At 38.9% G+C, this 15,204-nt stretch overlaps 1 protein-coding gene across 1 annotated transcript; it reads right to left on the bottom strand.

Moving 5' to 3' along the window:
• Positions 1-72: 72 nt before the first annotated feature.
• Positions 73-8,625, bottom strand: LOC148674988 (protein FAM162B-like). The gene is made up of 4 exons (XM_088625856.1): positions 8,205-8,625; positions 7,585-7,684; positions 1,285-1,393; positions 73-596 (listed from the first exon to the last, which is right to left on the bottom strand). The coding sequence occupies exons 1-4, from the start codon at positions 8,365-8,367 to the stop codon at positions 477-479; spliced, it is 492 nt and encodes a 163-aa protein (XP_088481982.1). The 5' UTR covers positions 8,368-8,625; the 3' UTR covers positions 73-476.
• Positions 8,626-15,204: the final 6,579 nt, after the last annotated feature.

Below are 15,204 nucleotides of genomic sequence, written 5' to 3'. Positions count from 1 at the left end.
CAGTTGTTGTGCTATGGAAGACATTTTGTCCATTTCCAAAGCAGTGAATGCAAAAATATAAGTAAATGTTCATTCCTAAAAGTAGTCTAAGATTTTATTCAAAATACCAAATTACATTTCAAAGGAAGTATTTCATTTGAAAGCGCAAGTGTGTATGTGTATACAGTATATATGGTGTGATCCTGGGAACTGTGCTTCTAGTACATAGCCTACTTATATGCATAATAGAGGAGTGTGCAACTCTGGTTCTGGAAAACCATAATGCTGTAGGATTTATAGGTAGCAGCAGAGATCTGTAAAGTTTAATGTCTTCTAATAAGGCAACAGAATGATTTAATTCAGTGAGTTAAAGCTCAGCTGCGATAAAAAGCGGAAGACACTATGGCGCTCCAGGCCCAGAGTGACAGACCTGTGGTGTCATAAAAGTAATTGTGTTTTTATATGGCTGCCTGTCACCCCAGTGCTACAACATGCAGTTACTGGTTCTTGGAAGCAGCTGTGTTTATGAGCTGTTGCTGCTCATGCTTGGCTTCTTCCTTCCATTTGGCTTTTTTGGCAAGATTCCAGCTGGTGAGAGTTTCATGGCGTTCTGCAGCCTAAAGGGACAAATAGGTGTAAAAACACCTCACGCTACATTTTTCACAGTCACTGTGCAATACCTTTATGTAACTACGATTGTGGGTCATATTAATTCTGTTTGGTACAAAAGGTTTACAGAACAGTAACATTCTCAGCTGGAGAAATTAATGTAATACACAATATGCAGTGTTAATCTGCTGCAATTTCTTTTTTTCTGTTCGCATTTAATTTTAAAATAATGCAACCAATCCATACAAATATGATCAAATGAAATACCCCATCTCTGAGCAACTCACTTTAAACCTCCACACCCCCCCTCCCCACACGAATAACTTGTTTAAAACCCATGATCCAAATCCAGTCATGTTTACCTCTGGCCCTTAAGAGTTCTAATAATACAGTCTGTGAGGGCAAGGATCCAGTGTTGTCAAAAATAAGATGGACGTCATTGCTGTAGCAGCCACTGTTTCTCACAATTAAGCCACTACAGAGATTTCACACAGTGTAGCAGATCTCAAATTGAGAAAAATGGTCTGCCTTTAACATTCAAGAAGATTATACAGTATACTTCTAAATAGAAATGGCCATGGAAAATTCATACCTGACACTGTACAGTATGGTTTGTAACAAAGGCTACAAATGTGAAGAGGCTATTAAGCCCACCTTGCTTGTGTGATGCCTGCTAGCAAATGAATCATCTCCTACCCGTTTCCCAGAAGCAATCATCACAAAGCAGGCAACGACAGTCATTCCAATCATGATGTAGCAGATCTTGACACGGGCTTTGTTTCTGGCCGTTGCCAGCATTTCAAACCTAAATTAAAATAAGACAATTTATAGTAAAATATTTTCTAGTTCATTGCATAAAATACTTTAAGGCATTTCTTTCAATTCCACGCAAGCCCACTTTGTGGAGTGTCTGGGATATTGCTTGACCCACAGACATTTATTCCTGTCTCAGCTATTGAAATATGTCCAGTAACTTCCTCAAATTTGCCATTAGCCTAATAACAGTGGCAAACCTGACGAGTTTTCTGCTTGACAGGATGTTCAATTTGGTGGGACAGCTTAATGTAGTCAATGTCTGGGTGCTTTCTACTTCTAAATGGTCAACTTCACCATGATCAAAGAGCTATTAAGGAACTTTGAAATGTTTCTCTACCCTTCTTCTGATCTGTGTCTTTATACAACTTTATCTCCGAGTTGTTTTGAATGTTCCTTGGTGTTTGTAGTTGAATCTTTGCTTAAATTCATGTAGAGGTGTATTTATTCTGGAATCATGTGAACCACTATTATTACTAATTTAATTTCATGGCTCTTTGATAATTTAATAATTTGGTAATTTTGTGCACCTAAATTAATTATGTTTCCCACAGCAATGGGTTTGAATACTTACACATTCACCATTTTTCAATATTTCTTTCATATTATCTACAGTATATATGTCTTTCTGTTTTTTTTTCTTTTAAAATAAAATTCAGTACTTTCAAAAGTACAATATATAAAATGAAGAACTTGTGGCTACTGCATTCAAAGTTAACTATGAGATTATAGGAACAACTGAAATATTGTTAAGGTAGAATGATGGCTTTGGCTTAATATTAATTTAAAATGACTTGAGCAGTTTGGAAAGAGTGGTGGTTGTGTGGAATCAAAATAAATAATCAAAAATGATCTCCATCCAAGAGAACTAAAGGAAAACGGTTAAGCAGTTTAGAGACCACCTAATGCCTACCCACAACCTTTCAGCTGCAGAAATATCTTCTCTGTTTTGTCTATTTCCTTTCCTCGATACCCTCTTTATTCTGTCACATAGGAGCCTGCCAGACCACTAATACTCCACCACCTCTTTTTTGCTTTTGGAGGGACATGGGGGTGTACATAAAACTTTGCTTTGAAACTGACGCAGCACTGATGCTGACTCATTCCCATTCAGAAATTATTCCACTAAACCCTTCTTCAACCTCATTCAAAACAATGTTCTTTTGACCCATCATTTCCTGAATTCTCCACTCTAACAGGTTGACTTGGAATATTGGTAAAGCTTTCATTGAATTTTTAATATAACATTTATTAATTCAAACTGCTAACTGTACCCTTGTCATATTCTACTTATAGTCTTTGTGACGGGGGTCTCTCTTAATTCTTCACAACAGCCTCATCCTCATGGACATACTGTCGTTCTCTTAGCCAGACTGGTTACTGCCGATAAAACAAACTAGTTCAAGTGATGCCTCTGTTCTGCTTAAACTTAGGAGATGTGCATGTAGGGAAATACTGAAATTACATTTTAAACAGAAGTTTGGGAGGAGGTCAAACCCTAATCTTACCCTTTTCCACCTACATACACTGAAATCTCATGTTTATAGCTTGTTTGTGCATTTTGCATCCTTTCTTCTGCCCCGCTTTGCCTTTACAGCACCTCCCTTGTTCATCTCTTTTAAGGGGAGGTAGGAGGTTGGTTCTGACAGCTGTGCCCTCAAGGCCAGGTTGTCAATTTCTTAACCAAGAAAGTATGCTAATAAAGCCAAATGACGCCTCTGCTAAACCTTAAATTAGGGTTACACTGAACCACTGAAACATAATTCAAACCACTGAATGCAGAAATGAGTGGAATGAATCAGAATCAAGAGAGTACTCTAGAGCCCAACATTGAATATCAAGAGTAAACTTGGAAAAAAGTGCAAAAGATATTAGAATTACTAAAGAGAGACAGAAAATACTGCAAAAAAATATTTCAGTTAAAACTAAACATGGTGATGTCATAACACGGGATTAAAAATTAAAATGATAAAGATATAGATATTCTAAGTGAATATTTAACACAGGCTTTTACAGCAGAAGACATCAATAATATACCCCATGTTATAGAAGAAGCTCCATAGCTGAGAGTAATTTTAGTATCATGATCTGGGGTGGCTTAAAACTAAGAAATCACAAATGTTATTTTCATATTTTTTGTCATACGGATTTAAGGAAACAAGAGTTGCACTTTTAAGTGTGATGTTCTACGAAGGACTGGAGCTCTAATCAACAAATTCAGTAACAGTAAGAAATTCATAAAAAGGGGACAAAAGTGAACATGTGAACACCCAGATGATGCGACGGCAGCCATAGTACACCAGAAGGCTCACCACACATCAGCTATCAGTGGGGAGGAGAGCAGAGTAATGAAGCCAATTCATAGATGGGGAGTATTAGGAGGCCATGATTGGTAAGGGCCAATGGGAATTTTGGCCAAGATGGTGGGGTTACACCCCTACTCTTTTCGAGAAATGCCCTTGGATTTTTAATGACCACAGAGAGTCAGGGCCTCGGTTTTACATCTCAGCCAAAGGACGGTGCCTGTTTACAGTTTAGTGTCCCCGTCACTATACTGGGGCATTAGGACCCACACAGACCACAGGATGACCGCCACCTGTGGCCCCACTAACACCTCTTCCAGCAACAACCTTAGTATTTCCCAGGAGGTCTCCCATCCAGGTACTGACCAGGCTCACACCTGCTGAGCTTCAGTGGGCTGTCAGTTGTGAGTTGCAGAGTGATATGGCTGCTGGCTATAAAACATATTTAGACAAAGTAATGGATTGGGCAGACACTTGGCAAATGAAATTTAACATTAAGAAAAACAAAGTGATCCACCGAGTTAGCAGTAATATATACTATTGTACATTACTGTATATCACATGGGTGATTCTGAACTGCAGAAAAACTTTATTAAAGGAATTTGAGCTAAGATTTTTAAATGTCCTCATTAAGACAATGTGAGCAAGTGACAGAAAAAGCTCAGAGAATGCCTGGTTTTCTAGCATGAAGTGTGGATTTTAAATCCAGAGAAATTATGCTCAGGCTTTATAAACAATTTTACCAAAGATGATATTGCAGTCTTAGATTCAAAGAGCAGCAACAACAATGATTCCTGGTTGCAAGAGATTGTGATATAAAGATAGCTTATTTTAGAATAAAGGTGACTGAGGCAAGACATGATGCAACTACTGTACATAAAATGTTAATTTTAATTTAAGATAGAGTTACCCAGGGGGACTATTTCACACTCAGTAGTGAAACCAAAACATGTTATAATATTGGGGAATGAAAAGGGAATTAATTTAGGACAGAAGACTAGAAAGGTCTTTATACAAAGTGTCATGGGTCTCTGCAGTAGGCTTCCCAGCTAAGTGGTTTGGGCGCAAACCCTGGTCACCTGCAGGAAATGGAGAGATGAACTGAGATGCATGTAAAATTACAGTTTTAATGACCAAAATTACTCATGTTCCAGAAAAGGGACACAGAGTGAGTGCAGATTTGCAGATGCACTCATTCAACCAGCTCATCCATCAAAGTTATTCATCTTTTGACGGCCCTTAACTCTTTGAAACAGAACATAATGTTAAAGTTGTCTTGAAACTGAGTTGAAATGGCATGCAAATTGAGTACTAAGCCTTTACTAGACTGATATTGTTGCTTTATTACTATGCGGGGCTACAATGCAATAAGCATTGTGTTACATAAATGTAAAATTATAAAAAAAAAATTCTGGACTAATTATTTTGCATTTCCTGATGATTCACAGTTATCCGTTTTTACAGCAGTGACCAGATTAAAGTACTGTATAACCCTAGTTTGCATTCACCACCAATCTAACAGTAAAAGGAACAGTACACATCTGATTATCTATTTAATCTGCAGGCTGTCCAAATTAAATTAGGGTTCATTTAACAGCATTATGAAGACAATGTTGACTGCATACAGTATAAGGTTGGCAGTAAATGGTAGGTTCAATTGAAAGTGAAATGTATTCGAGGTGTTTTTATTTTAAAAACATTTGATACAGTATATGAATATTCAGGCCCTTTGGGATAATTCAGCAGCACCATCTATTTAGTTAACCCACTAATGACTATCTACTGCCAGAATGACAAAACCAAAACTCAAGAAACATGGGCCACTGGAAGCCAGCTCCTTTGCTAGCTGAACTACTTAGTGGACTGAGTTATTTCTTTTTAAGGTAGAGCCCTCCCTTTTTATTTTTGAATTAAAAAAAAAATAGTATCTGAATGCCTTCATTATAAAGTCTGGCTTTCTAAAAAAGTCCATTAAAATAATCTTTAATTTAATTTTGTTTCTAACCTTAAATTAGCTTTTCGATTTAAACTTAAAAAACAACTTAAATTCCCAGTGGTAATGATGCAGAAAATATTCTTATTTGTTAAGGCTGCAACCACTACTTGCAGGGTAGGCAACAACAACAGGAAATAAAAAGGTAAAGATGTAAAAAGCAGTGTAAAGATCTGAAAGTGTTTTCTCTCTGTAAAGTATTCCTGCGCGTACCCCACAGATAACAAATGTAAGTTCCGTTCTACTAATAGCTCTACTGTTGTTTTTCTTATCAGGATTACAGTGTTTTCTGATGCAATACAGCTATCAGCTACAGTGTGCCAACAACTGTCTTCTCACTAAACCCCAAGGGTCTAGTCATTTTGAAAAATATATGATTAGTATAAATATTTGCAAAACATCCAAGGATATTGTTTGCTACTAGCTGTGCCCTGCAAATCTTTATTTGTATCTCTGATCCATTCCAAGATTCATTCCCACGATCTTAAGGCATTACTGTCCATCTCATCCTCTGTGAGGTATAAAAAGTATATTTCATTCATGGTCAAACAGATTTAAAAATATATAAATATTTTCAAAACAATGTTTTACTTTAGTTCACTAGGAATGACAACACCCAAGATGAAAGCGCCGTGGAGCGAAATCGTGGCTTAACCCGCTTGGCTGAGGGCTGACCTCCTGGCTGGGACTGGGACAGGGAGACCAGGACTCCCATGCAGGGTGACCAAGGGGAAGCCGCAGAGGTGGAGATGGGGTGGAGGTGGGATGCGAGAGACGTGCAAGAGAGAGAGATAGGCATCTCGTAGGTATTTTTAGTGTTTTAGAAGAGGAATGGGTGTCAGGAGCGATTGCTCATTGCTGACAGCTGAATCTGATTGAACCTGGTTGTTGTCATCCCTCCCGAACTTTTGTTATAAACTCCATGAATCTTTTTTTTTAAGATGTAATACCAGATATTCCCCAGCGATGACAGTGTTTTCATGGACTTGCTAGATGTTCTTATAGCCTTATAACAGCGATTGTAACGGTTTCCAGCATTAAGGGTAAATTAAACTGTGGAATAAACACTTAAGGAAAGCTTAAGTTATTTGGATGAAGTCTGTAGTTTTACTTTTCTGTCTACAGCATTGTAGGTAAAGACGGATACACCACTGTGGATGAATACACCGCTGTATTTATCTGTAAGGTATCCAGCCCTACAGGACTCCTTTCTGTATCTGATAATCTTCTAGGGTAATCTTTATTGACTCTGATATAAACAGACTTCTAAATGGAAAGCATTTTGAGAAAGCACTTTTGAAAAGTGCTATACTATATAAATGTAACAAATTAATTAAACTGTCTCTCTTGAAAGGAAATATCAAAAGCTATGTATGGTATAGTATTTTTATAACTTTATATTACTTTTGCACATTTAATATACAGCAGTAGTGTTCTGGAAATATGCACATATACAGTATCAGTCTTCGAAATCCCTTATTCCTGACAAGAGTCATGCAACCTTTATTCTATTCCCAGAAGACAGAAGGCAGGTCTATTCCCTGGATAACAAAATACATGGCACACACAGGGATCATTTAAATGCACCAGTTACACCATATAGCCTTTGTCTGGGAGGTAGAAGGTAGTTAGAGCACCCAAGGAAAACCCATGAAGACAAACAGAAAAGGGCACCCCAGTCAGGAATCGGACCCAGGACTCAAGAGCTGTGAGGGCACTGCTAAACACCATTCCACCATGCTGCCCTATATGCATATTGAAGAATGATTTGAGCCTTAACATTTACCAAATGGAACCTGGCAATAACAAAATCCTATGAGTATTTTCATGCTTAATGCTGCAGCATTAGTCTAATGACTTAGAGCGATGGAATTTATGGTAACTCACGATACAATGGCAGGTATATCATCTTCAGTTTTGAAACGGCCAGACCACAGAAGTATTTTTTTATCAAATCTGGAGGGTTTATAGCCAGGAGTCCTGTGAACTGATACCAAGAAAAAGTTTTTTTAGAGAGTACAATAAAAGAAAAAGTGTGGTGGAGAAGAAAACAACACTTTTTACATAATTTGTAACTCTTTGGAAAGGCAGTGTGGAAAAAAAACTTACAGAATAATGTTTTTTTTTTTCAAAATGACACAATTACCAGAGCAATACAGAAATAGAAGGGTAAAACTAATACATGAGTAACGTACTGTACAGTAAGTACATGAAAATAAGTCTGAATTTCCTCCTTATGTATTATAATATTAGTTTAGTTTGAAAACAGTAAGGAGAGTGAATTTAATCTGCTGTGACTTTGCGTTTAATTTTAGCTCACATCACATCAGCAGTATTTTGATGCAAAAATTTAGACAATTAAAAGTTACAAATATATATGAACTGATTTGACACAGCCTTCGATGAAAAACAATGGCTTGAGTCAGCACTTTTGTCAACAATATACAGTACATAGAAATATTTTGATACATGCCAAAAAAAATCTAAAATAGTTGCAGACAACTTACCTGGATCTGTCACTTCTGGTTTAAGAACAATTTTGTCACAAGGTTTCTTTGCATTGCTGTTGTAAAGACGCATTTGATTGTTGAATGGGACCCTTGCACAAATAAATCTTTTCACCCTCCTGAGCAGAAGCTCAGGAAAACTGTTTAGAGTTGCGCTCAGCATCGCAGCAGCCTTTGTTTCTCCAAAGTCACTTTGATGTTACATCTGTATTTATAGGCAAGTCCGCTGGCTCATGACATCAGTACAGACTCTGAGAACAACAGCTCTAGTTCAGCAGGTTTCGTACTATATATCAGCATGAAATTACCAATTTAACAGATTAAGAAGCGTAGTGTAGTCGGTAAGTCTCTGATCTCTCAACTGGTGAGTTGTGGGTTCAAGCTTCCACTGCAAACTGCTGTTGTATCTGGAGCAAACTACAGCACTTTACCCCAATTACTCCAGTTCACCTACTGTAGATGCATACTGTAAATAAGCATTGCTGGGGAGTCTTCTGCTTAATGCCATGGAAACCAGGATAAACTTTGGTCCTGATGTGGCTTCGATTTGGAAATGAACTAGTTGATAATTGAATTTGTAAAATTAAATAATTTAGAGTTTTCTTGAAAAACCTCAAAATCATAATGTTCAATCTTCAACCCACAAGAACCTGAGTTACCAAAGTGTGGTATTCATAACTAACCTAATCACATGGCACTACGGCCCTTGTAGAGCCCTGGCCTCTTCCAGCTTCCTTCAGGCTTTTGACTGAAGACTCTCCGTACCCCTCTGATATTGTCTGTCCGCTCTAGATGTCCAAGGCAGTGTAGTCCTGCTGCTCTTACCTCTGCTTGTTATTGGGGGATCCTCATACAGCTCGTAGAGCTCGATGTTCGTTTTTATTCGCTACTCTCCTCCTTCCTGGACTGGCCTGTAGATCTTTCAGAAGATCTTTCTCTCCCACGTATAAAGGAGTTCCAGATCTCGCTTTGTCAGTACCCATGTCTCCGCTGCATATGTAGGTAACCACAGGGCGGATAACGGTCCGATATATCATCTTCTTTATTCTTCTTGACAAAAGTCTGGCCTCATCAGATCCTGTAAACTAAAGTAGCATCAATTTCCTGCATTGATTCTCTCTCTAATTTCCAGGCTGTTTTCATTTTTCTCTGAGATCAGCGAACCCAGGTATTTAAAAGTACTGACTTTCTCGAACTGGTAGCCCTGGATTTCGAGCAGTGCAGCGCCGGTGATGGTGCCCTTCCTGGTCATCACCATGTATTTGATCTTCGCCATATTGATGGTCAGCCCAGCCCTGGTCAATGCTTCTTCCAGCTGAATAAAGTTTTCTTTAAGTGTCCAAACGTTCCTACCCAATAAATCGATATCATCCACATAGGCTAAATATTGCCCAATCTATTCAGTAATGTTCCTCCTTTGTTGATATCGATGTTCCGTTTCACAGATTCTAGAACCAAGTTAACTAATAAGCTCGAGAGCGCATGTCCTTGTCTAAGGCCTTGTCTCACCTGAAACTCGTGTGATTCCTGGTTCTGCACCTTCACCTAACCATTTGTTTTGGTCATGGTCATCTTTACTAGCCTGATCAACTGCCACGCTACTTCGAGCTGTCCTAGTGTCTGGTACAAGTATGCTCTATCAACACTATCATATGCTCGCTTATAATCTATGAATAGTTTATGAACATCAATGTTATATTCATAGCACTTCTCTGAGATGCATCTGATAGTGAATATATGATCCGTCGTTGACTGATTACATCGAAACCCACACTGGGAGTGTCCAAGGACTTGTTCAGCGTGGGCTTCTAAACGACTAGCTAGTACTTTTGGGAAAACCTTATACGCAACGTTCAGCAGGGAGATCCTGCAGTAGTTCAAGCAGTCTAGTTTTGACCCCTTTTTGTGAATGGGGCAAACAAGGGTAATGCTCCATTAGTCCCATTAGTCTGGTATATTTTTTTCCCCCAAAATTATGCTTATGAGCTTGTACGATCTGTCCGCCAGTTCTTCTTCATCATACTTCAGCATCTCAGCCGTTATCGCATCTTCCTCTGGCGCTTTATTATTCTTCATGTTCCTTATAGCTTCCTTGACTTCAAAGACAGTAGGTGGGGTTCCAACATGATTCTCTCTCAGTGGTATCTTCATCTGCTTCCTCTTCTTCTCCTGTCTCATCCATCTCGCCGGCGTCATTCAGCAATTCTTCAAAGTACTCTGCCCATCGCTCTAGTATCTTTCTTCCATCACCAATCAAATTCCCTTCTTTGTCCACGCACATGGCCAGTCTTGGTTGAAAACCATTTTTATTTTCTGTTATCTTCTGGTACACTTTTCTCATCTCCTTGTTACGGTATAACTCCTCAGTTTCCTGTAACATTCGATTTTGCCATTCTCTCTTCCTATATCTGCATAACCTCTTGGCTAATGTGCGTTTTCTGGAGAACTCGGCAGTGCTGGTTCTCGTAGGTCTTTGTAGCATTTTCTTCCTTGCTTCGTTTCTTTCTCTGATCGCTACCCTACACTCATCATCAAACCAGGTCTCTCTCCTATTGACTACTTGACGCCCTACTACCTCCTCAGATGTGCGCAGAACCACTCTCTTAATTACGCCCCATTCCTCTTCAATACTAGAGTTTTGTATCTTTCGTCACTCTTCATTAAGTTGATCTTTCACCATTTTTTGATATTCTTCAGCTTTTGTCGGATCTCTTGCCACTATTTGCCTCTTGTACTTTCAGTTCTTACTTCCTCTTTTCGTCTTTAAGATGGGCATTCATTGTCGGTATTTGATCTTAACAAAAAAGTGGTCCGAATCAATGTCGGCCTCACGATAGCTTCAGACATCCAGTATGTCAGATACATGCCTCGTGTCAATCAGTGCATGGTCAATCTGGTTCTGTGTAGCTCCATCAGGTGACCCCCATGTTGCCGTGCGGATGCACTTATTAGGGAACCTTATGCTACTTATGGTCATTCCTTTGCTCATTGCAAAACTGATACATTTTCATAAATCCATTATCATTGGTCTCGTCATGCAAGCTCTCTTTCCCTACGGTGGGGAAATATCTCCGAGAATGATCTTAACATCATGACGTGGTGCTTCATCATATGCTGCCTCAAGGTCATTATAGAAACTCTCTTTTTCTGCATCTTCGTCTTCTTCTACAGGGGCTTGCACTCATATCAATATTACATTAAACATCCTCGTCTTGAGACGTAAAGTGCAGAGGCATTTGTTCCTGGCTCTATAAGCAATAACTGCACTGTTATACTCTTTCCGGACCACAAAGCCGGTACCAAGCATATGGGTCTTTCTACCGGTATAGAAAAGCATAGTCTTTGCATTGCATTATATCGGTACCTCTCCATCTAATCTCCTGTAGTGCCGCTATTCCAAGTTGTACTTGTCTCGCTCATTTACTAAGCTTCTAAGAGCCCCCTCTCTATATAGACTGAGAACTTTCCAGGTCGCCATCCAAAGATAGTATCCTTTTCCTCGCTTTGGTTGATTCCTAGGATCAGGCCGGTTTCCGAGGCTTGGTTTTGGTTTCGTAACATTTACTTTTTACAGGATGGGGTAGTTAGTCCCACGCCCAAGTGTGATGGAGGGGCTGCCCCCTTAAAGCATTTGCACTAAATTGTTTTCTGTTAGGGTAATCTCTCTTAGCCTTTGAGGATCCCTCCTCTATCCACAAGCCAGTGGATCCCTGTTGGTCCGTGGGCCCTTATTCTGCATATTTGGGCCACCCCACTGTTATGGTGGGCTCCCCCATCCGCCACAAGGGGGATGCGCTCTCTAGGGGTTAGAGGGTCCCCCGAGAGTGTGGTATTCATAGTCTTTAAAAATTTAGGGGGCCTTGTAAGACTCTAGACCACTGGTTGGAGGCCCTTGCTGTAGATTATTGTAGCGGCACAAGTATAACAATCAAATGGTAACAAAGTATTGGATTATCCACCCATTTTCTAAGTGCTTTATCCAATATTTGGTCATGGGGGAGCTGGAACCTAACCAAGAAAGCACCAGACGCTAGGCAGGATACATCCTGAATAGGACACAGACACGAACACACTCCAGGGACAATTTTCCCAGAAGCCAGTTACTCTACCAGTATGTCTTTCGTTTTGGAAGGAAATTGGAGCAGCTGGAGCAAACGCACATTAACATGAGGACACATACTAACTCTACACAAATAGCTCCCTAGGAATTGAACCCAGGGCATCAGCTCTGTGAGGCAGCAATGCTAACCACTACACAATTGTGCTGCCCCGTTTTGGATTGTCAAGGGCAAAAGCATAAAACTTTTAGGGGTCTTTAATTCAATTCCTGTAGCCCTGGAGTCTTTTGCTTTTTGTTCTGCGTCAGGTTCCGAGGTACTTTATTTGACCTGGAGACACCTACTTACATACCTACTACATGAATATGTAGCTTAACATGAGGTGAATAACAAAATGTATACACAACTTATATATAATATTATATATATAATACCCTCACACCTGAAGAAGGCTCCACAGCCAAAACGTTGTGTTTTCTCCCTTCTCTTTTCAGCATGGAATAAACCTATTACTTGTTCCCTTATACAGTATATAATATTATATAATGCTGAGTAGAAAGGAATTTAACACAACAACAAGAATAATAAGTGGAAAAAAGAAACTCCATTTTACCATTTGGCATTAAACTGGACAAAAAGCAGCATAGAAAAGGGTTAGGAGTACAGTCAGGAAGAAATTAAAAGTCACATTGTAATTTGCCCATTGGAAATAAAACAAAGAATAGGCTGAGCTGCTCACTTACAGGAAGCTGTATTGTAGGTGACATACAGTACATATATTGTCTTCCTTAACAAAAGTCATACTGTAGCTCCCCCAGGGTTCTCAAAGATGTGTTGGCTACCGTTGAGAAAAGTCTTGAGAAGAACAGAACAGCAGGGAAACCTGTGTTTCACTTCTGTTCAGGTAGTATCCCTGTGGCTTTCTGTAATCAAGTGTTTTCAGCCTTAATAAAGATGCTAATTCCTGTTGTTGCAGCTTAATGTTTTGCCATCTTAAGTAAAGCCTCTTATTTTCACTTCTTGCCAGTAGATGGAACTATAAAAACAGAAATGCAATATTTTCAACACAGGTGCCTGTTAGTGAGCTGTGCACTTGTGCAGAAGATATTGCTGTTGCCTCAAAGCTCTTGGATCCTGGGTTTCATTCTGGACTGGGGTGGATTTTGCATGTTCTCCCCATGTGTTTGGGTTTTCTCTAGTTTCTTCCTGTATTCCAAAGGCAGGCAAGGTTAATGCGTGTCTCTAAAATGCCCTTGTGTGCTGGTGTACTTTAGTGTGTGTCTCTGTCCATCCCCCAATCCCCTGTGTTTTTTTGGCTCTGGATTGCTATTGCAGGGCTGTTAGTAAAATAAAATGTCCCTATTAGCTGTTACATAAAAGGGAGTGAAACTGAGGACCTGAACAACAACATTCTTTGACCAGTACAAAACCCCCTATTAACTGCGTTCATCAAAAGCGTTTAGTAAATGGATTAAAGTTTAATAGGAGAACTTTCCTCCTTAATTATAACTCAGAAATGTTAAGCATTGAAATGTGCAAGTTTCTAAAAGACACAACACAGCGTATATATATTATTTAAATAGGTGTGTTCTTTAGTGGAAATGCAGCCAATATTTTCCTGGTAACAAACACATTTTGTGTATTATTTTTAATTTTTCTTCGCAGTTTCAGACAGTTGAAAAAATACAGTAAATATTGGTCCCCCCAGACAATTTGGGACGTATTCAAAGTTAGCTGATGTGGGCACTTACAGTTCTGCTTTATTTCGCAGTCAGTTTTGTTTAACAACATGTATCCTGATACTGATGCTATAAAAGAGGCTCCGAAGTTGAAGCCGTCGTGTGAATAATTTATCATATTTTATGTGTACGGATAGTTTTTATCTAGCACGCAGTAATCTTTCATGTGATGTGCATCATTGATTCGTTTATGTGCTTCTCTCATTCCTTAATTCATTGCTTTATGCGAGAACGTGGCAATTATTATGTAAATTGGTATGAACAATTAAACCGCCGATTCCTGGTGAGTGAGGAGGATCAATTAGCTACTGTATACAGTATATTTTTTTTATTTTGCGGTATCCAAAATGTCACGAGGTTTCCTCATTCAGTTTTAATAATCTTTCGATTATCTTCTCGTCCGTACTTCCACAGCATACGGTTTTATTACTCAAGTTATATAACATATTTATATTGTATATTTCCCCTTATTTCCCCCTCTACTGTATATTCAACTCTTTCATATCACCGTTAAAACAATTCTTCATTAACAAGTACGATTTTCCCGAGCTCCTCAAAACTTAAAAGGCATTTTGTTGAAAATAAAGAACAAATCCGTGTATTGTTAATTATTCCTTATTAACGCTCGCAACACTTCCTAAGCAACTCCTCAATTTGGCAGTGTGTAAAACAGCTAAATGCGGGACAGATTCACAACAGGAACTGTTTTACTGGCGTAGGGTGACACTGAGGAGAAGTTGTGTTAACTGGAAGTGTATGAAACTAACCGAGTGTTCTTGAATAAATACATTTAGGCTGAAGAAGATACAGTATGCTGTAGGTTTTTCTTTAAAGCAAAAAAAAAAACCGAACTTTCCCGTTTTCGAAAGAAGACACAATTTTGTTTATCTTTCTGTGGAAAAACAAATCGAGAAAAGGGTGGAGTCGGTTTGTTATCAAATGCTTGACAACTACAGTACTAAAACAAAAGACATGCTGTACTGGTACAGTATACAGTATGTCTTTGCGGATTACATAAACCCACACAATCTTGTCGCTATTACAATATACAGTATACGTAAAACATTTGGGAAAGACGACAATGAAGAGTGGAAATAGCTTTACTTTCTGGCAGTTCATTCGTGAAATGAATTATGAAATATACAGTATATAGTTAAGAAAACCAGGCTTTTTGGATACCTGTGAATAGCTATTGTTTAATGT

The sequence above is a fragment of the Lepisosteus platostomus genome, chromosome 3 (genome assembly GCF_059453375.1).
Source record: "Lepisosteus platostomus isolate fLepPlt1 chromosome 3, fLepPlt1.hap1, whole genome shotgun sequence".
Lineage (NCBI taxonomy): Eukaryota > Metazoa > Chordata > Actinopteri > Semionotiformes > Lepisosteidae > Lepisosteus > Lepisosteus platostomus.
This window is presented reverse-complemented; position numbering and strand designations above follow the sequence as displayed.

Bases quoted from the DNA above. Each gene is read 5' to 3' on its own strand.
- LOC148674988 (XM_088625856.1), bottom strand. From the start codon at position 8,367: ATGCTGAGCGCAACTCTAAACAGTTTTCCTGAGCTTCTGCTCAGGAGG. The intron at 7,685-8,204 runs GTAAGTTGTCTG...TCTTGGTATCAG, and splicing joins ACCAGAAGTGACAGATCCAG to TTCACAGGACTCCTGGCTAT. The intron at 597-1,284 runs GTAGGAGATGAT...TTGTCCCTTTAG, and splicing joins TGATTGCTTCTGGGAAACGG to GCTGCAGAACGCCATGAAAC.